General features: G+C 33.8%; 1 protein-coding gene across 1 annotated transcript; it reads right to left on the bottom strand.

The window, feature by feature from the left end:
* Positions 1-742: 742 nt before the first annotated feature.
* LOC145799475 (large ribosomal subunit protein eL18A-like) lies at positions 743-22608 on the bottom strand. The gene is made up of 6 exons (XM_082889064.1): positions 22462-22608; positions 4939-5121; positions 3465-3562; positions 1594-1647; positions 1150-1229; positions 743-1046 (listed from the first exon to the last, which is right to left on the bottom strand). Exons 1-4 carry the CDS (start codon positions 22606-22608, stop codon positions 1602-1604), a joined length of 474 nt encoding a protein of 157 aa, XP_082745190.1. The 3' UTR covers positions 743-1046; positions 1150-1229; positions 1594-1601.
* Positions 22609-22991: the final 383 nt, after the last annotated feature.

Genomic DNA, 22991 nt, shown 5'->3' with positions numbered 1-22991 from the left:
TGTGTGGGTTTGAATAACTGCTTTATGTAACCAGGCTCGAGCCTTGGAAACTTGTAAACCTTTGGGCGTATTTATTTGTTTATGTACTTATTGTTGGATTAATGTATTGCTGCACACTACAAAAAAATTGACTTTTTGCGACGGTAAAATACCGTCGCTAATACTCCTAATGCCGTCGCTAATACTTTTTGCGACGGCAAAATCACTTTTTGCGACGGCAAGAGAGGGGTCGCAACTGCAGGGGTTGCAAAAGAGTTTTTGCGACGGTAAGTGCCGTCACTAATGTTTTGCGACAGCATTTTTTACCTTTTTGCGACGGCACCGTACAGTCGCTAATAACGTTTGAAATATCTTAACTTTTTTGCGACGGCCTTATTTTACCGTCACTAAAAATGTTATTTAAGACGGCAAAAAATACCGTCGCTAATAGTCATTTTCTTTAAAAAAAACACTATTTTTGCGACGGTGTGGTGCCGTCGCAAAAAGTATAAAAAAAATATGAAATTTTTTATTTTTTGCGACAGTGTAATGCCGTCGCAAAAAATATTAAAAAATAATAAAATTTTTATTTTAAATAATAAAATTTCTATTTTTTGCGACAGTATAATGTCGTCGCAAAAAATAAAACCTATAACAAAATTAATAAAAATATTAAAAATTTCTATTTTTTCCGACGGTGGTGCCGTCTCTCACTCTCTAAGAGCTGATTATTTACATTCCATTCACAAAAACATCATAACAGAAAATAAAAATAAAAATTGATCAAACCATCAAATTCAATATTTTACAAAGAATAATTAAACTGTACACGTTCATAAAAGCATATTTAAATTATAAAATTCACCCAAATCCTAAAAAAAATAAAATAATAAAATAAAATCTAAAATTCACCAATCAACACATTGGATATTTAAATGCTCTTACAAAAAATAAAAAAATAAAAAATTTCCAACAAGATCTCAATTTTGAGCCTATTTAAAAAATCAAGCTGGAAATTCCTACTTCTAGAATCAGATCTTCCCCTCGGCAAAATTTATCCTTTTGACCTACAAATAAATAGATAACAGTTGCAAATTATAATCTTTTGGAAAAACCAACTATTTAAACACCAGTAATGAAGACAATGAAAACTGTGGAAAGAACACTTACGTTGTCATCAGGAACAACTACATATCTCTCAGAGTAAACTTTAATCGGGTCTACTGGTTTTTCTGTGACATCACTATCTCCTGAACATCACAAAGAACAAACCAAAGTTAACACCAATATTTCACTATCACATCATCATCAATTATTATCATTCAATTATAGATTAAGGTATCCTTAGTTTCATGTATCATTCAGCTCCAAGGCACTAAACTAACAATGTGATCTCATCAAATATATGCTATATGTTGTAAATTCATGCATGAGCAACGATTATATAAAACCTGCTAAGGAGTGTGTGTTTTGGTATTGGTAATATATAGGTACTGTATATTTCTGCTGAGGGTGGTTAAAATCTTTCATCTCTTATGACAGGTATAATAGGATTTGAGATATGGAGAGGACATAAATAATAAGAGAAATGGATGAGGAAATAACAACACATACTTGTAGATTTAGTGACCCGTTCCGAGAATCAAGTTCCTCTGGGGTGAATTCAACCTGATTGAAGCAGTGATAGAAGCAATATAAATGTTTTTGATTGGCAACCATTATGAATGTTGCAGAAAATAAACATAATCATAAATTTCAAGTGCTCATCAGATGTTGGATTTCAAAGGAGCTCAAAGAGACAAATAAAGTACCTTCTGAAATGGTTTAGTTTTCAACAATTTGAAAAGAGTAAAAAGAGGATAAACAGTGGAATCAATGTTTGAGGAAGAATCTAGCTTCCACGAAGACTTGTCACCATCCGTGAAAATTGAATGATGAATAAGCTATCTCTTTACGTCGATAGCTTATTGACTTTCTTGGTCTGCTGGAATTACATCGCCAAGACTAAAGAGAATTTTTTATATAATTGAGGTGCAAACTAACATTCATGTCATCCTTGTGGAACATAGAGCATTCGGAATTAGTCACTAAGTCATAACCAATACATCCAACATAAGTACCAATTGAATTAGCAAGGTGAAGCCTAAAAAAATAATGATAAAAACTAGTTAAAGCTATAGAATTGCAAAATTAAGGGAGTAAATATATTAAGGAACAAGTAAACATAATAACCTTCAGAATCAGACATAATAGGAACAGCAGATGCTCTCATTCTTCTGCACATTTCCTCAATCTGTAGAAATAAGAAAAAGATGACATAAAGCAAATCTGATTTCAAAAAAGGACATAAGAAATTTATGGTTCATCTAGAACAGGTCTCTGATAAGCAGCTTTGAGATTGAAATTCTACCCAGCTCTCACTTTGGGGTCGAATACCTACACTGCAATACTTTGGAATTTCAGTTTGCCTAAGCACTCTTGCTTTATGTCTTTATCTACAAAAATATGTGGATGTGTGCAAATATGTGAATATAAACAGACTTATTAAGTCAATTCACATTCAGTTAGATCAATTGCACGGCTATCCATGGCAAGATAGTCTAAAATTGCATTAAAAACAAGTTGGTCAGTGAGTTATTTTGGTCAAATTTAGTATTATATTGACTGTAAATAAGATTAATTGAAACATGAAATTTAAAAATTATGGGCCTGCTGTTTATCACTCGATTAAAATAGAAATAATTCCACATACACTGGCATAATCTTCCGCATCCAAGCAAGAAAAAGTTGACACATAATCTACATCGATGCACAAGGATTAATAATGTGGTGAGCAGGGCATTATCACCAGTCTTGAACTGATGTTTCCCAACACCAATCCCCCACAGTAAGGATTTCCAACATCCATCCACCCACAAAAAAATTGATAATTCCCAGTGCCAAACTAGCGGGAAATATTTGTTTCCTTGACATGACCTCAGAGATAAGGTTTCTTACCGCAAATATGTCATAGATAACAGAGAACGAGAAGGAGATAAAAATATACTACAAGTAGGAACAAAGTAAGCTTAGGCTTCAAACTGCTTATAATCTCACATTATGACAGCTTAAAAAGGGAAAGAGGTAGACTACCTAGGAAAAGGCACGAGATGGAATGCCTATTTAGACTTTTGAATGGTAATACCTATTATTATCCCAAAGTCAGTCAACCAAAATCACGCTACCATATTTCTACCTTTGTACAAAATGCTTAGCTCTCTAGACATGCATACAATCATAGTGCAGCCATGACTTAAGAATTGTGGGTTTCAACTCTTTATCTATCCCAAATCACTTGTTCCCAATGTCAGATGCATATATGTTTACAAACCAAGCAGGAGTGTCACTGTTCCCTTTACTTCTTATCAAGCTCTCATTTGACTCGACAATGCACTGGAAAGGATTCATGCAGTCCAGTATGATAAATCAACTAAAAAGTAAGTTACCCGTAACCAAACTTCTTCATTTGGTGCATTCTTGTCAACAAGCATAATGGAATTAGGCTCTCTCTTCCATTGTTCATCAACCTTGTCCCAATATTTACCTGTTGATATCGCAGCAAACACCAGAGTGAAATAACACATATTAGCCACACAAAATCCTAAAAAAGGAGAAAACGGTCAAGCTGAAAATAATTGTGCAGAAGATGAGTCTATTTTGTAGCCTAGTGATAGAACATATGCAGACAAATAATTGTGCAGAAGATGAGTGCTTCATGCTAATTTAACATAAGAAAGCATCACAAGAAAGTCCAAAATAACTATATAATATTGTTTATGTAATGTTTTGAGCAAATAAAGAGCCGCAAAATAAGTTAGGCGAGTAGTTCGTTATTTCTCACCAATTTAATAAAAATGAATAAACATTGTACTATCCCGTAAAATTTTTCACTATGCTTATGTTTGGAAAAAGTAAAGGACAATAGAAAAATATATATTTTATTTCCATTTGTCTCACTTTTTTCATAATCTAAACACAATTTACGTGATTAATTAAAAACATCATATAAATAATGTCACATAATTTCCATATCATGAAACATTAACTTATTTAAGTTGCATCTGCATCATGCCAATTCCATTCATATGTGAAAAATGGACCCCATTCTGAATTGTAATAATTGTGAGATATCATTTTCTTCCCAAAGTCGTACAATGCTGCAATACCAAGTAAATTGTCATGCACAAGCGTGTTCTTCATATGCTTGCAACAATTCCAACCAATCTTCTATAGGCCTTGTTTTTTTAATTTTTTTTAAAATTTTTTTTGTGGAAATAAGGGGAGATTTGAAAGAATTTCTTAAGTTGAAAGAGAAAAAAAAATAAAAAATTACTTTGTTTGGTTTTGAGTTTTTCAAAAACTGGTTTTGAGTTTTCAATTGGTATTTTTTTGTTTTTCGTAAATTTTTTAATATTTGGTCAATTTTTATTTTTTATTTTTAGATACATCTAATTTAGATGTACTTAAAATTTAAAATATTTGTGAAGAAACTTTTTTGAAAAATAATAAATACAAAAAAATATACGTTGAAAACTCAAAATTTGTTTTTGAAATCCTCTTGTTTGGATAAGTAGGAAAAAATAATAATGATTTTATTTCATCAAAACAACCTTTCCTGATGTCGTTTTCTTTTTTTTTTATTTCTTTTGTGGGCTAAAGGTCCTACTGTACCTTATATATTTGTTGCCAAACATCACCTGTGTTGGTCTATTATAAACGTGAAGGCTCTTTTGGACCACAACGAAAGTCATAAATGCACCACATATATAATCAAAATACATGATCTAATCCATTCTAAATCCATTCACAAATAGCTGTGTGAGTTGATAAGAAAATCCATTCTAAACATATTATCTAATCAAAATACATGATCTAATCCAAATTGCGCAAGCATAAAACAAGTATAATTAAATTGCATACCGTGTTCTGCCCAAGTGGAGCTCTGAGGGCCAGCTGATCAAATGTCAGGCACTCACCACCAGCCTTCTCAATCCTTGCTCTCGCTGTCTCTGTGAACCTCAGTGCAGTCACCTTCAAGGCAGGAACTTCATGGGCCCTAATGTCATCAGTAATGGTACCAACAACGACGGCAATCTTTACCCCCTGGTACAAAACCAGTAGCAATGTTAAACAATTATATCCACAAAAACACTATTTTAGAGTATACAATTGATTCTAAAAATAAATAACAATACATGAATTTAATTCTAAAGCTCTGTTGAACAACAAAGAGAATTATGTTTAGAAACAAATGGTCAAGAAATGGCACAATCTTTCTATAACGGAAATGAAGCAACTTGGAAAAGCATTTTGAGTCATTTTTCCACTTTCTGTCCATGACAGATTCACAATGAGATCTAAATAGACCTAAATCTTCAGTTTCTGATTATTTGGGATATGACCAAAAAATAAAAAAAGGGGGAGTTTCATACACCATTCACATTTCTATAACAGAAATGATTCCACTTGAAAAATAATTTTTAGTCATTTCCCCTTTTCAGTCAATCATAGATTCACAACAAGATCTAAATAGACCCTGAATCTTTGATTTCTCATTATTTGGTATATGACAACCAAAAAAAAATGAATCTCTACTCATCAGAGCATAATACTATGGATTTTTCGTTCTTTCAACTTTCAAAGCAACCAAAATATTATAGATTTCTTCTTTTTTATATTTCTTTGTGGAATCTTCCCAATAATTAGAAACCTAATGCATTTTCACATATTTCATACAATATTTACAATTTTTAGAGATATTTTCGTACACTATTCACATACTTCTACACAATTTTTACACATACATCGCAACTAATGACTATAAATCAGAGATATATCTGATATATATATATATATAAAACAACCATCGGGCCGAGAGAGAGAGAGACAGATTGAGAGAGAGAGTTTACCTGTGAGTAGATCGGCGGTGCGATGATCGGTGCGAATCGATGAGATGAGCAACGAGAGAGTAAGAGAGTGATCGGTGCAGAGATGAACGAGATCAGTGCAGAGATAAACGAGAGGGTGAGAGAGAGAGAGAGAGAGAGAGAGAGAGGCGACTGAGAGAGTGATGTGAGGGAGACGATTAGATTTAGGGTTTTTTTTTGGTTCTAAAGAGATTGGGGATTTTGGGGCGCGGGAATGGAAAAAATGAGGGAACCGAGCGGGCGAGGTGAAAAAAAAAATCATAAATAAATATTTAAATAATAAAATAAAAATAAATAATAATTTTTATTTTCTTTCCATTATTAAAGTTGATTTGTTTCATATATATTTTAATGAAAAATATTTTCACTAAAATAAAAGTTAATTTTCTGTAGTTAATGAAAAATATTTTTCTGCGGTCTATTTTTTTTTATTACTAAAAATCATGAACTAATTTTTTGTAGTAGAGGAAAAGGAGTGGCAGCAGTATTGAAGGTGGTGGATAAGAGATGATGGTGGTGGCGGCGGTGATGGTGATGGCGAAACAGATTAGTGGTGAAGTTGAGGTAGTGGTAGTGTAAATGGAGTGACAGGGGTGAAAGAGAGGTAATGGTGGTAGTGGAGTGGTGGCGATAGTAGTAGTAATGGTAGTCGTAGAGGTGAAGTGGCTACAGTAGAAGTAATGGTGGTGGTGGAATGGTGTTTGCAGTAGTGGTGAAGGTGATAGAGGAGATGGGTGGTAAGAGAGAGAAATGAGTGAGAGACAGATAGAGAAGAGAGAGAAAGACAGAGTGATGAGCGAGAGAGAGATAAAGAGAAAAAGAGATATAGAGAGAGATAGAGAGGCAGAGAGAGAAATCAATAGAGAGAGACATATAGAAAAATAGAGATAAACAAGAGATGAGAGAGACATATAGAAAGAGAGCGAAAAGAGATGAACGATAAAGAGAATAGAAAAATAGAGAGATAGAGAGAAAATAGATGAGCGAGAGAGACAGAGAGAGATAGAGAGAAGAGAGATGAGCGAGGGAGACATAGAGAGAAGACAAATGAGAGAAATAGAGAGAAGAAAGATGAACGAAAGACACAGACAAACAGACAAACAGATAGATAGACAAACAGACAGAGAAATAAGAGTGATGAGTGAAAGAGAGAAAGAGAATAGTGGTGGTAGTTGAATGGCATTTGCAGTAGTGGTAAATGTGGTAGAGAAGATGGGTAGTGAGAGAGAAAGATGAGTGAGAGACGAATAGAGAAAAGAGATAGAAAGACAGAGTGATGAGCGAGAAAGAGACAAAGTGGTCGCTAAAAGTGCATTTTCTTGTAGTGGATCGATAAATCGATAGAGAGCTCAATAAATAAAGAAGACAGATAATTCAAAACTCTGTTCAAAACTTAATTCAAATCAATTTTTTAAATATTTTAAATATTTAAATATTTTAAAAATATTTTAATTTTGTCAGAGACAGATAAAGAAGAGAGATAGAGAGAGACAGAGACATAGAGATAGAGTGATGAGCGAGAGAGAGATAGACAAAGTGGTTGCCAAAAGTGTATTTTTTTATAGTGAATCGATAAATCGAGAAGGAGCTCGATAAATAGAGAAGATAGGAGTAAGAGAGTGAGCAAGTCGAACATAGTGAGGGAGAAATAGACAAATAGACAAGTAGACACAGAGAGAGAAAAGAGTGATGAGTGAGAGAGAGACAGGGAGAGAGAGATAGACAGAAAAATAAATAGAGAGAGAAAGAAAGAGAGAGATGGAAAGATAGAAAAAGAGAGAGAAACAAGAGATGAGCGAGAGATAGACAAAAAAAGAGAGAAATAGAGCGAAAAGAGATGAGCGAGAGAGAGACACAGAAAAAGAGAGAGACAGAAGGAGAAGAGAAATGAGCGAGAGAGATAGAAAGATAAGAGAGATAGAAAGAGAGAGAAAAAAAAAAGAAATGAGAGAAATAGAGATAAGAGAGATGAGCGAGAGAGACAGAGAGAGAAAACAGATGAGAGAGATAGAAAGAAGAGAGATAGGCGAGAGACACAGAGAGAAAATGAGAGAGAGAGAAATAGGCAGACATAGAAAGAGAGAGAGAGAGAGATAGAGATAGAGAGAAATGAATGAAAAGAGATAAAGAGAAGAGAGAGAGATAGAGACAGAGAGACAGGAAAATGAAAAATGAATGAAAAGAGAAATGTTATATCAAAAGAGTAAGACAACATTGTTTTTTTTAATTTTTTTGCGGCAGAAAAATACCGTTAAATTTATTCAAATCATTTTGTGGCTGTATATATATGAAGCTATCTCAGAACCACAATCACCAAAATCTTTTAAAAATTCACTAAATACCAAAAATACAAAAAAAAATACCATAATTCAATACATTTTTTTTGTATTTTTATGTATTTATTAATTTTTAAAAATATTTTTTCATAAATTTTTTATTTTTTAGATACATCTAAGTAAGGTACATCTAAAAAAAATATTTAAAATTTTAAAAATATTCACTTAAAAAAAACACGAAAGCCACTTTTTGAGACGGCAGAAAATGCCGTCTCAAAAAAGCAGAGTATTTGCGACGGCACCATTTGCCGTCTCAAAAAAGCAGAGCATTTGCGACGGCACTACTTGCCGTCTCAAAAAATGAGAGTATTTAAAAATTAGTGCCGTCGCAAATGCTCTGCTTTTTTGAGACGGCAAATGGTGCCGTCGCAAATACTCTGCTTTTTTGAGACGGCATTTTCTGCCGTCTCAAAAAGTGACTTTTTGAGACGGCAAGTGTGCCGTCGCAAATAGTTCCGTCTCATATACCCAGTTTTCTTGTAGTGGCATGAAGAACTATTATATCATGTAATGTAAGTTTAGAGATTTATATTCGGTTTTTCTTGAAAGAGTCATGATTGTTGTTTTATCATTTGGGTTAGAAATTTAGGGTGTTACATTCAGTCTAACACCTAACTTATATTGACTTAGCCAAAAAAAACAAAACAAAAAAAATATTGGACATCCAAACATTTCGTATGTTTGATAAAAAATATTTTTTAATAAAAAATATCTTTTATGAAAAACAAAATTCAAAACAAATATTGTTCTATGCTTGGTTGTGGTGGTAGTAGAATGAAAGTGGATGTGGAGGTGGAGGTGGAGGTGGAGATGGTGGCTTGGTGGTGGGATTGACGGTGGCGGCGATAGCAGCGGTAATGTGGCAGTGGTAGTGGCCATAGTGATGGTGATGGTGGCATGGCAGTGGAAGTGAGAGTGATGGAGGTAGTGTGGTGATATTAGTAAAATTTTAGTCCAAAAAACATATTATGCTTTTTAAAAGTCAATAACATTTTTGCCCATACAGACTTTTTTTGTTAATCATAGAAAATGTTTTCCGTCGATTTTCATTTTTTATTATATCAAACATCCAAAAATATGCAAAAATATTTTTTTTAAAATTATTTTCTGTCCAAATAAATAAAGCATAAGACTTAAACTATATAATAATAACATATATATATAGAAAAATGTTTGAGGGCCCGAAAATCGCGGCTCGAATTTGGCTCGAAAGGCAAAACGACGTCGTTTTGCCTTTCGAATTTTTTTTTTTTTCCCTTTTCTTTCTTTCTTCCTTTTCTTTCTTTCTTTCTTTTCTTCTTCGTCTTCTTCGTTTGAACATAGCCGAGAGAGAAACAGAGGCGAGAGGCGAGAGAGAGAGTCGTCGTCGTCGTCGTCGTCGCCGTCGCAGGTCGTCGGCCGATCGTCACTCGCAGCCCCGCAGGTCGTCGGCCGATCGTCGCTCGCAGCCCCGCAGCTCGTCGGCCGATCGTCGCTCGCAGCCCGACCTCCGCCTTTACCTCCCCCCGCCTCTGCCTCTGCCTCCAACCCCATTTTTATAGCCCCTTCCAGTTCTGCTTCTCTTTCTTCTCCTCCTTCCTCCTTCTCTTCTTCTTCCTTCTTCCTCCATCGCCTCTGTTTCGAGCCAAATTCGAGCCCCGGTTTTCGGGCTCTGTACCGGGGCTCATATATATATATATATATATATCTCAAATTTGTTGTTATGAGAATCTAGTTAAAATTGTTAAAAAGTCAAAAAAACTGTTATTAAAATATCAATCTTTTTCTTTATATTTTTTACATATTTTTTTTTATAAAATATTAAAAAAAATTAATCCGAATAAACACTTCCCAAAACAACGTACGTAATTTCCCAACTGAAATACTTATGATATAGTAAAGAGTACTATATTTTCTGAGTATATAATGCGGCCATTCCTAAGTGCTTAAAATGCTTTATTTGAATTACCCTTTGTCGTTTATAGTTTTTGGCAACATTCCCTGTTTTTACAGCAGGCATTTTTCTTTACCCACTCATTTATTTTTCTCTGAAAAACCAAAAAAAAAAAAAAAAAACTCTTTGAGAAATGACTGTCTATTTTCTTATTGTTTTTCTTCGTAACCAAACAAACATAACTGATTTTATCTTCTTTTTTGTCCTTTCCAAGAAAAAATAAACTTTTTTGAGAAATGACGGTTTATTTTCTTCTTATTTTTCATCCCAACCAAACAAAAGCAAGAAATTAGTTCCTTCTTGTCTTTTTTTTTTCTTTGACTTAGCATAAGTGAGCTGTTTATAGTTTATTTTAATTTGAGAAATTGTGTTAACCTATTTAGTACATCTTAAGTAAGTTTAAAAAAAAATTAATTATATAGAAGCTACAAAAAGAATGCTTTTAATAAGCTGCGCCAATCCCGCGGGCTTTGCCTGAGATTTTTTCTATCCAGATAGAGGGGTATTTATGTGAATCTTGAAATTAATCGAGGTACATGTAAGTTAACTCGGACACTCAGTTGCCAAACAATAAAAAATAAAAATAAGTTGTACAACAACATTAAAGCACTTTTATGCAAATGTACTCATTTATTTGGGTAAAAAACATTTTTTAGAAAATATTTTTCATGTTTGGGGGTGGTGAAACGAAAGTGGAGATGAAGGTGGTGGCATATTGGTTGAGCGACGGCGGCAGTGATGACAATGGTGATGGTTGTGTGGTGGTTAGGGCTGCCCCTAAGGTGAGGCAACCAAGGCGGTCGCCTCGGACCCTCAATTTTGAATAAAATTTAGGACCCCCAACCAGAGATATGTACCATATCATGTTATTTCATAATTACTTCAACATTAGTTCAATTCATTTATTTTCATATTGTTGTATAGTGTTATTTTAATTCGTGTCCGATTGATATTTAATGTGAAAATTTTCACTTTTCATTAAAAATAACTTAATAAGTATATCGCGAGATTAAAATTTTGGGAGATTGACCAATAAGTCCCATATTTTAAACTTGTAATCAACATAGTTTCATATTTTTTCTTGTAATCCATTTGGTCCTTTTAGATGTGTAAGGACTCATTTGCTTGTCATATTGGAGTATCACATTTGAAAAAAATATACTAAGGTGTTTTTAGTGTCATATTATACCCGTTACGTTAGAATGTCATATTTAAAAAAAAATACATTAAAGAGTTTTTAATTTTTTTAGAGTGTCACATCATACCCGCTGCGTTGAAATATCACATGTCACGTTTGGGAAAAATACACTAAGAAGTTTTTAATTTTTTTTAGAGTGTCACATCATACTCACCACTTTGTCATATTTGAAAAAAGTAGACTAAGGAGTTATTTTTTTGAAATATCACATCATATCCATTACATTGTCACATTTGAAAAAATTACACTAACAGTTTTTAGTTTTTTTTTTTAAATAAAAGTTTTAGAGTGTCGTATCATATACCCGCCACGTTGTCATATTTGGAAAAGTACACTAAGGCCTCATTTGGCAACTCATTGTTTTAACTTAAAAGATAAAGTTACTAAAAAAATAAAAAGCCAATAACATGTATTAAAAAGTCAAAAGTTCCATTTTCTCTTTACTTATTGCACATTTTTTCGTATAAAATTAAAAAGTCATCCAAACATATTAGTTTTTTTTACCTCATATTTTAACAAAAAAATCAAAAAGTTATTAAAATAGTCTGTTCCCAAACGAGAACTAAGGGTTTGTTTTAATATTTTTAGAGTGTCAAATTAATACTTGCCACACTAAAATATCATATCATGCTTGTCACATTAATAAAAGGGTATAGATATCTATCATAACACTACCAAAATAAAAAATAGGATCACACGGAAAGAAACTCTCCACTAATAGAACTTAACAGATCAATAGAAAAAACTTGAGACTAATTAAAGTATTTGTTTGTGAAATGAGATTTATTGATAAATATCCCTAAAATTTTTCCCATAACTAAATTTTATAAAATTTATTTCTACTAAATGACATTACTCATGAAATGATTGATTTCAACACAATTGTATTTTTCTAATTAAAAAAATTATACCTTACTGCCATATATTTTTTTGCTAGATTGATTCTATAATATTTAACAAAAAATACGTATCTTAAATGAAAAAAGATATTAGTCTTAAATTATTATTTTACATACTTTTTTATTTAGTTAGATGAAATTAAATAAAAGATTATAAAAATGTCATGGCATCTCTTAGTGGTGAACAATTAAAATATATAACTAATAATTTATGTTATTGAGTCATGTCATACTTCAACACTTCTATTGATGTAGAAAAATAGGCAACCCTAACTTGTTAGTTTTATATATTACTTGAGTTGTGTGAAAATTCTCATACTTACTCCCAATTAATTTTAGCTCTTTTAGCGTTGGTAAGTTAAAAAATTTGATTCAACTAATTGAAGTTTAACTATTATATATATATATATATATATTTGTTATCTAAATTTCGTTAAATCGTAAAGCAATAGAAATAAATTTTTATTCTTGTTGTTTTATCTAAACAAATTTTTTTTTTTTTTTGGGTAATAATACATGAAAGGTCTAATTTAAAAAATTCGTGTTAGGTCTCTAATAACTTAGGTCGGCCCTGGTGGTAGTGGAGATGAGAGTGATAGTGGTGTCGTTATATTGGTAAAATTTTAGTTTGAAAAATGTTTTTTACTTATTAAAAGTAAAAAATATTTTTAACCTAAATAAATTTATATTTCATTTATTATGGAAAATATTTTTTATTAACTTGTATTTTTATAATATCAAATATTAAAAAATATATAAAATATTTTTAAAAAAATACTTTTCACACAAATAGACGGAACGTTTGTTTTGCACATTGTTTGGAGCTTTGACGGTAATCTGATCCCAGATGTTTTCGCATCTTTTGAGTAAGAATGTTTATTGTCTTTTTTGCATGATTAAAAAAACATCATCTCTGCATAATTGGTTGTTCTAATAAATTAGTTAAAAGTTAGTTTTTTAATTTTTATTTTTAAAAAGTGTAAAGAGATTAGGAGGTGATATGACCTAAAACAAGTTGAAAGTAAAAAATTTGACTTTTAATCAAATTTCCAAATTAAGCCAATATATATGCAAAATTCTAAGATAAATTATAAATACACTCCTAAGATTTGCTTAAAGTACAGATTGCTCCTGTAGTTTGAAAAATTACAAATACCTCCTTGTTAGTATTTTTTATTTAACAGAATTAACTAAAAAATGAAATTCATAATTGCTCTCTTATACAATAATAAAATTACCTAAATTATTAATTGAAACATATTTCTAATATCATTAAAAACTGTTAGTTGACTTGATAATTTATTAAATTTGTTATGAAATTAAAAATTTCAGGGGATAGAATGTGATTTCCAAAACCAAAGGCGTAATTCATATTTTAATCAAATCTCAAGGGTGTAGTTGTAATTTACCCATAATTCTATGGTGTGCATCTCAAAGGTGTGCATACCATATGCACCTTATTATTAATTAGCATAATTTTATCATAAAATTTCATAACATCAATTATAAAATGCATAATTTTGTCATAAATTAGAGTAATAAAAAATATCACAACAAATCATAAACTTTTGTTACATGAATCACAATTATTAAACATTTTATTACATTAATTTATGACTATTATTTTATAATTAATATTACAAATTTTTATAATAAAATTACATCAATTTGTGTTATGGTTACCAACCAACCTTATCCACTGAAAGAGAGATTGTGCCCACGTGGAGAATTTTTCGGTGTATAATGCATACTCATACAATCATAATATAAAATTATGTAAGTTTTAAATAATTTTCATAAGTGATTTTTTAAAATAAGTAAATTAAATACAAAGTCACATAAATTCATAAAATTACGTAAATTTTTATAAATTTATATTCAATTTATACATTTTTATAAAATCACTTATACATATTTATAAACACTTACATAATTTTATATTGAGATTACGGTGTGCAAGAGCATTTCCCATGGCACAAATTAACTTTTTTCTTAGTTGACAGTGGTGGCTTTAGAGCATGGTGGTGTTACAAGGTCTAGTTTGGGAAGACTAAATAAGTGTACTTTTTGACTTTTTATGAAATATGGGTTGGGTTTGGGTTGGGTTTGAAGTGGTGTGTTAGAGAGGTGATGTGACTTAAATAAGATGATGTGACTTAAATAGGATAGTGACTTTTTGACTTTTTATCTTTTTTTTATCATGCCAAACTAGGCCTTAGTTAGCCCCGTCACTTTGGGTTATAAAGAGGGGATTGAAATTGATAGTGGGGTATGATTCACTACATAAAGTGTTTGTTTTGAGAAATGGGGAGGAGAATTCTAATCCGTTGATATTAGGATAGGCCTTGGAAAAATGATTGGGATGGAGGAGATTACGATGGTATTAAAAAAAATAGTTCCAAGTACTAGAAAATTTTTATTTTATTTTATTTATTTTTTACATGTTGGTATTTTTTTTGAACATTAATGTTTAATTTTTTGTATTTTTTGTTAAGTAAAAATCTTTGTTTTATTTTTTTATTTTTTTTTTTGGAATTTTTTTTTAGTTTTTTTTAAATTTTTTACATGTTGGGCATTTTTTTTTTGACATTACTATTTAATGTTTTTGTATTTCTTTATTTTTTTTATTTTATATTTATTTTATGTAAAAATAATTTAATAATCTTTACACTAACAACTATCATCAAAACAAACATAATTTTACTTAAACCTCTCACCATTGATCCCCTCGCTAACAATCCCCTCACTATTAATCCCTTACTATGAATCATCTCCATTCTATCTCTGAAAACAAGCGGGCCTTAACGTGTATTATATAACAAAAAGTGTAAAATGTATAAAAAGTGAGATCTATTTGTATGTGTTAAGGTTAGTTTAAAAGGCAATTATGTGCTCCAATGATGCATTTAGTAGGGTGTTTGGAATGATCTAAATAAGTATATTTTTTAATTTTTTATAAAAAATATGTAAAAAATAAAGAAATAATATGAAAAAAAATACATTTTTATAAGGGATGCTAAATAATTCCAGTGTTAAAATATGTATTATGTAATAGTAGAACCTATCAAAATATATAAATATATATTTATATATATATATATATATATAATGAAAATTAAATTAAAAAAATAGAAATGGTACCATCCTCTAATTTGAGATTTTTAAAATAATACTAATGATATGAAAAATAAAAAAAAATTAAAATTAAAATATCGCATCGCTTGAAATTCACACATTAATTAAAAGGGCATGGCTTCTGTCCAGTCTTTAATCGGACTGGACCGTGCTGTTGGGCCCGTGGGGTTTCACCACGGGTCCTGTTTTGATAATCTGAACCGTTCAATGTGTAGAACTCGTCGAGTATTATATACCTATAAAAAAATCACGTTAATCGGATATCGATAGCTATGTGATCATATCGGTTTTGTATAAAAAAATGGACGGTGAATAAATTAATGGTTGACAAAAATCTGTTTTGATCTCATAGCTATCGATATCCGATCAACGTAATTTTTTATAAGCATATAGTATTCGACGAGTTCTACATATTGAACGGTTCAGATTATCAAAACGAGACCTGTGGTGAGCCTCCACGGGCCCAACAGCACGATCCAGTCCGATTAAGAACTAGACAGAAGCCATTCCCTAATTAAAATTATTAGAACTGTTAATTCATCGCTCCTAATCGTTTTGTAAAAAAGAGGACAACAATGATGATTTGTCCATCAACATCACACTATAGCCCGTTTGTTTTTAAAGATAGAATGGAGGGGATTGATAGTGAGGGGATTAATAGTGAGGGGATTGTTAGTGAGGGAATTAATAGTGAAGGGATTAATAGTGAGAAATTGTTAAATTATTTTTATATAAAATAATAAAACAAATAAAAAAATATAAAAATTAAACATTAATATTTTTTAAAAAATTCTCAATATATAAAAAAGAAAAAAAAATTCTAATCCCCTCACTATTTTTTTAATATCATCTCTACCTTCTCATTATGAATCCCTCTTCCAAAGATATTAATAATACAAAGATATTAATAATCCCAAAACAATCTCTCAAAACAAACAAAATATTAATAATATCAAGATATTTATAGTCCTGCTCCCCTCCCCATAACCCAAACAAACGGGCATCAGGGTGGACTTTCTCCCCTTCCTTTCCTTTCTTCATTAGTGTGCTTGCCACAGTTAGCTTCACTACTAGCCACAACACTAGCTGGTAAGCCACAACACTAGCTAGCAAAATCCTCGTTTACTTTTTTTATTGGGGTTAAAAATGCGTTAAAAAAAATTATATAAATTAATAAGATAAAATATTATTTTTTACTCATAATTATTATATATATTTTTTTGTATAAAAATCAAAAAATTTCAAAATAAATCAAACGAAACTAAAAGAATTAAGTTAAAAAAATCTCAATACAAAAAAATTGATTATATTGGCCAATTCCAAGCCAACCCTAACTATTGGAGCCAAAATTAAACTTGTTTATTAGTTAACTGTACAAAATCAGATAAGTTATAACACTAATTAGTGCGTTAACTGTTAGGAATTTTTGATAAAATAAAATTATTATTATTACTATTTAATTTGTTTGACTATTACAACATAAATTATGATTTTAATCATTTCTACAACAAGAGTTTTATTAAATATTGCACGAGCTTAAAATAGGGAGTGTTTGGAAAGTTAGATTTTAGGTTTTTTTTTTTGTTTTTTTTTTTCACTAAAAAATAAATTAGTTACAAAATTAAAAAAACAAATCCAAACAAAATATCACATCAAACCCCATAATTATTTTACTTTTTTTCTCACAAATATCATATCCAACTAAAAAAAACTCAACTATCTTCCCAAACACAAAAAAAAATTTCTCCAATAATATCCTACAACTAAAAAAACTTACAAAGAAACCCACTTTCCAAACATCCACATAATCTCCTCGTATAATCCTGTTGATCAAGTTTACACTTCTTCAAACGTCGTCGCTTTTTTACCTGAAAACACAAACGTGAACTAGCCGACGGGTGTATGCGGGAAACCTCTTCGATGCCTAAGTCAATAAGTAGACAATACACAAAAGCCCTGTGTATTTGGGAGTAGAAATTATGATACCTGTACATAGGTCCTGTATGAGCTTTTGTATATTCTGCCTGGCACAATCCTAATAGGACTCCAACTCTTCTAAGCAGAGTCCTCCTAGAAATCATACTCATCAAGATAATACCTATTCTGATGACATCCTTCTCACTACCAACCAAATGAGATGGCTCAAACCTCCTTACCTCGGCTCGATAGCAGCTCAACCAAGCTAGTATGGCCTTGCCCCACGCCAGACAAAACCAGGGCAGTCTTGGACCGAGATAACCACTCTTGAACCCCGCACCATCGTGCCTCGGTCCTGTTTTGATATAACCACCTCGGTTCAAGCCTTGGGCCGAATACTCGTCCCGTCCACGATTAAGTTTAATCCATTCTCATTTCCACCCATAGCGCGGCCCAATGACCAAGAGTGAACCTAGCTCAGTTCATTCAATAGATGGCCTTAGCTCGGCCTTATTTAGACATAAATTGCCCTCTCAATTGCCCCTTAATTCCTTCTGTAGTGCATGATTGAGATTAGTCTTCTCCAACCGAGCTAGATGTACAAACCTCCAACCGGGCTCAATATTACTTGGGCTCCCAATTCGTTCGGTCCAGAAATGTCTTGTCAGTTGCTCTGCATGCCGTTCCACTACTCAAGCACGTCTGAAACATTATTTATTCCTTTGGACATGTGGCATGCTCCCACTAGCCAAGTATATCTGTTACAGTCATCTTGTACTATGAAATTTGAACAATCCCGGCCATTTTTGCCCTAACTATATAGCTTTCACTTTTTTTAAAAGGCCACCTATTATTCATCTTCCCTTTCGCTAGCCTTCGTTCCTCTAAGCTCCCAATCTTCAACCCCAAATCTTTCTGTGCTCAAGATTGGGCCTGCGCATCTCTCGTTTCCCTCAACATTGCCTGCATTCGTTTTATTTAAACTAGATTCGGATTTCACTGCCAAATCAGTAAGTTCTTCTGTAATAACCTTCATCACTGCTTACCGCTAAACATTGATTACCGTCAAACTGAACTGATTATGACTGATAACTGAACTAATTATGACTGATAACTGAACTGATTATGACTAATAATTGAACTGATTTAAGTACTGAACTGACTGATTGAAAACTGGAACTAAATTGACTGAGTATGTATGTTAATTTGTATTCTATCTGTTTGATTGTTTATTTGATTTGTTCATGTTTTATGTTCAAACTGCTAATTGGAGGCCTTATCGGCGGCCGAAACGGGAATTGATTGATGTTTTATGATCCTCATAATTAATGGGAATTTATGGTCTTTTATCTGAAAACTGATTAGGTATGATTAAATTAGATTAAAATGAGTTAATTGCTTAAGTTGGCCTTATTTACCAAACTAACCCTAGTGATCCACTATCTCACACATACTAGAGCCTTGCATACTTGAATCAAAACACATTTTTGCTCAGCCATTCTCCTTGCTTGCCGACTTTGAGAGGAAGAGAGTGAGAGTTTTGAGTAGTTCTTGAGAGCTTGGCTTGGAGAGATTGAAGAATTGAAGTATTGATTTCATAATTGAGCTACTAGGCTTGAACTACAAGACTAAGGTAGAATAACTACTCTCTTGTTCTTGAATATTAAGTGATTCTTGCATGATTTATAGCAAATTGTAGCCTTGAGCCAAGTTATGGCTCTTACATGTTGAATTCTAGCTCATTCCTTGCATGCATGTAGTATTGTTGGATTTTGAGTTGTTTTCATGGCAAATTGTTACATGCATGTCCATGATTTTGTAATGGTCCATGTTTTCATCTTGTTTTTGGATCAATTGGCTCCTTAGAGCATCAAATTGAGCTTTGAGTTGTTTAAAATTTATGCATGTTAGCATGTTCATCTTGTTCTTGAAAAATGGTTTGAAATTGGGTTTGAATTAAACACCCTTGGGCTTTGATTTCTCAAAGTTGAGTTTTGAATCATGTTTAACTATGTGCATATAAATGTTTTCTAGAAAATGGGCCCAAGAGGATTGGTTTTGATGCATTTGAATGTGAGTTGAGCTTGGTGGTGCAATCTGGGTTTTCCAGATTTTGCACTCCCGCTCGAGCGTGGAAAGTGGCGCTCGAGCATGGAATCCGAGCATCTAGTATTTTCTCTGCACTGTTTTACAGTCCGCTCGAACAGAGGATTGGGCGCTCGAGCGGAGGCATGTGTCTCACGATCGAGCGAGCGTCGAGCGTCCGTCGAGCAGAGATTTCAACCATTCAGTACTTTTACAGTACGCTCGAGCGGGGTATTTGACGCTCGAGCGTGTACCTTTGCTGCATGACCGCTCGAGCGGGGAAACCTGAGCTCGAGCGGGACTCTGTTTTTCTGAAAACTCCTGAAACTGTTTTCTGATCACATCTTTGCATCCTCATCCCATTCTAGGCATTCTTAGGCCTAGTTTAAGACATCTTCATGAGGGCGTAGATGTAGAACACATCGAGGCAAATTAGGGATTAAGTTATTATCTTTCCCAGCTATGTAGCTTAGTGTGTTCAATCTGTTAATTGTGTAGGGTTGGCGACTGGGGAGACACGCTCTAGCATACTGTAGCCCAAAACTCTGTGAGTAACGATTGTGTAAAGATAAGTTCAAAAATGATTATTTTCTGAACAACTGAACTGTACTGTTTCTGAATTGAATACTGTTAATTGAATGAATGTATGTCCTATATTCTGAACTGTATTGTGGCATCCTTAGCACCTACTGTTTACTGTTACTATTACAGAGATCTCTGTCGGTTCCCTTGTTGAAACCACTACTGTTTACTGACTGATGGCCATCATTACTGTTCGGTCTTTTAAGACCTACTGTTTACTGTACTGTTATGCTAATGGGTGTACCACATATGACTGTACTAACTGAACGACTGAAATACTATTTAAATGGACTGTTTTCATTACTGTAAGGACATTCATTCTTAACCCCTTTACGCTTTATGTTATTCACTGGGCTTTAGCTCACTGCTCATATATATATGTAGGTGTTCAGGCACCAGACCGCGGCTAGAAGCGTCAGGGTTACTCCAGTTTTGTCAAGCCAACTACCGTGCCTCACTGCGAGGTTCCGAGCCTATCTTGTTAAGGCTTAGGGGTGTTTTACAATTCCCCCTTCTGTACTATCTTACTGTTCTGTATAGACTGAATGTTTACTGCACTGTTATGTAAAGGGCTGAGTCCCTAGTCTGAATGATTGTACATATTGTTCTGTACTGTTTATGTATATATGTATGAAAAGTCTTTGTGCATACAGACTGTCACAGCTCATTGGACATTGTTTATTTACTATTTTGGCTTCCGCCAGGCCCTGTACTCTGTTTTGCTGTTCTTCTGTTCTACAGGCCTTCGGTAATCTCGGATTACTGGCCGGTTACGGTGCTAAACCCTTAGGGCCGGGTTTGGGTCGTGACATCTTCACCCTTGTAGCTATTTCTGCTTATGTCTAAAGATAGTGTCTCAATTACCAAATATATACTTATGAACTCAAAGGTCCAAACCAATATAAAAAACCTTGAAACACCATGAGTAAACCTGGAAAACACACTGATTAGGACTAAGAACTAGTCTAGAACTGTTTTTTGTTGATCCTAAATCATGCTATGACTGAACTAGGCAACTATTTGTGACCTTTAGGCCTGCCCCCGACCGAACTAAAAATGCAATTGATCAAAAAACCAAGCTATATGATCAATAACCGAGCTAAAAACCTTAGCTGGTCCTGTTTCTTGACCGAACTGGGAATGGTCTGTAACACGATTGTAACCGAGCAAGGTTACATTTGCTTTGTCTATTTTACTTAGCCCGGTTCATTAACTGGGCATAACCCTTGTTATTTCCACTTTGCAGACTTGACTAGGTTGACCAGGCACACCCTTGTACCTTGCCCCAGGGCGATTTTGCTCAACCGAGCCACCCAAAGCTACCTTAGAGCCGAGATAGGCTTCCGTGTTCATTTGTAATATAACAATTTTCAGTATAATGGGTAAATACCAATTCTTGATGGACTCACCTAGGGCCATGGCAGAATTTCGAAAAGAATACCATATCTCAGATGATGTCCATTTCTCCCTATTCGAGCTAGACACAACGCCATGGGACAAGTTAGGATTTGCTCCATTCACCGTGGTGTCTATTGTAGAGGGGGACTTCGGTTCCCAGTCCAACCCTTGATCTGTGAATTCCTTAGGCAGACCAGGCTATGCCCCATCCTCCAATACTTATAGAATAATAAATGGCATAGCCGAACTAAATCGCCGTCTTAGCCTCAACCTCGGACTGGCTGAGCTTTTTTATCAATATTCACTCGGTCAGAATGATGATAATTGGCTATATTATCTTAGAGTAAGAAGGGGTCGAGAGAAAATCATCAAGAACACACCTGATAAAGACTTGAATGACGATGATTTTCTCTAGGTGTCTGGGAACTTTGAAGACCATGAAGCTCAAATACCGGGCTACAACATCAATTGGAACAAGGGGACAGTTGGCAAGGACAACTCGGTTTCATCTTTTTTGTTCATCAAAATAACTACTGTACTAACCCTTGTGCTCTTCATTCGTTATGCAGATTTAAACCACCTAAAAACAACTTACGCTAATGTGAATCAAGACGCACTCCGAGCCACGCTACGATATCGATATCGAGACGGGACTGAGCTGCTCGACGTACAACAGACCTATCATTATAGCGGTAAGAGGAAAACCAGGGTAACCGATTTCTTCCTAGAACCCTCACTCGAGTCAGACCCTACTCTTTCCCAGATCAATCTAATTCCCCTAACTGAGGAAACAAGAAATGGCAAAATGAAGGGTCGTGCGAGCTCTCATCACCGAGCAAACCTCCACTGGTCACCAAACCGAACAAGCACCATCCGGTCACCCGCGTGAAATAGTGGTCGCGCTTCCAACCACCAGGGCAACAACGTCCAGGCCAAGTAAACGTGCGTGCACTTCGTCAACCGAATCACAGCATTTGGTGGATGAGGAAGTGACCGCACTACTAGACCCTGCGTCAACGAGCCTTGAGCCTACCTGTTCAGGCGGAAGAAGCCCTTCTTCTTGGGCACCCTCAATACCCTGGAAAAACCAAGCTGTATCCACTAAAGATTCAGTGGTGGCCGAGAAGGACCATCTACTTGCGTTTAATCTTTCCAAGAGTGTCTGCTTGCCAGCAGACATGGACCACCATGATCACCTGACCGAGCTTAAAGCTATTCGCTCGGTGACGAAGTCCATGGTGCTTGTAAGTTTTTCCTCCCACCTATTCATATCCAAATTTTCATCTGTCTGCTCGGTTTATCCTAACCACTACCTTTCCCCTTTGTAGGCTTTGCAGAAAAACCACGTGGCTTACAAGCGTATGCTTGAACTCTGCAAGACCGCTCCGTCAGCCGTGGCTAATGCAAATGCCAGGGCGGCCAAACTGAAAGAGGCCCAGCTAAAGTTGACCGAGCTGGAATCCGAAAACATGTGTCTAACCGAACTAGTCAACGCAGCGGAGGCCAATAAGCAAAAAGCATTAGCTGAGAAAAAAGATCGCTACTTGCGTGAATTGGCCAAGT

Source organism: Camellia sinensis, chromosome 9 (assembly GCF_055761805.1).
Source record: "Camellia sinensis isolate YWXY chromosome 9, ASM5576180v1, whole genome shotgun sequence".
Classification (NCBI taxonomy): Eukaryota; Viridiplantae; Streptophyta; class Magnoliopsida; order Ericales; family Theaceae; genus Camellia; species Camellia sinensis.
Note: the sequence above shows the minus strand (reverse complement) of the source record. Positions and strands in the feature narration are given on the sequence as shown.

Excerpts from the sequence above, each read along its gene's own strand:
- LOC145799475 (XM_082889064.1), bottom strand. The coding sequence starts at position 22,608 with ATGTCTGCTGGCAAGCAGACACTCTTGGAAAGATTAAACGCAAGTAGA. Across the intron at positions 5,122-22,461 it reads GGCTTCTTCCGCCTGAACAG|GGGGTAAAGATTGCCGTCGT; the intron begins GTAGGCTCAAGG and ends GTTTTGTACCAG. Across the intron at positions 3,563-4,938 it reads CTCCACTTGGGCAGAACACG|GTAAATATTGGGACAAGGTT; the intron begins GTATGCAATTTA and ends CGATATCAACAG.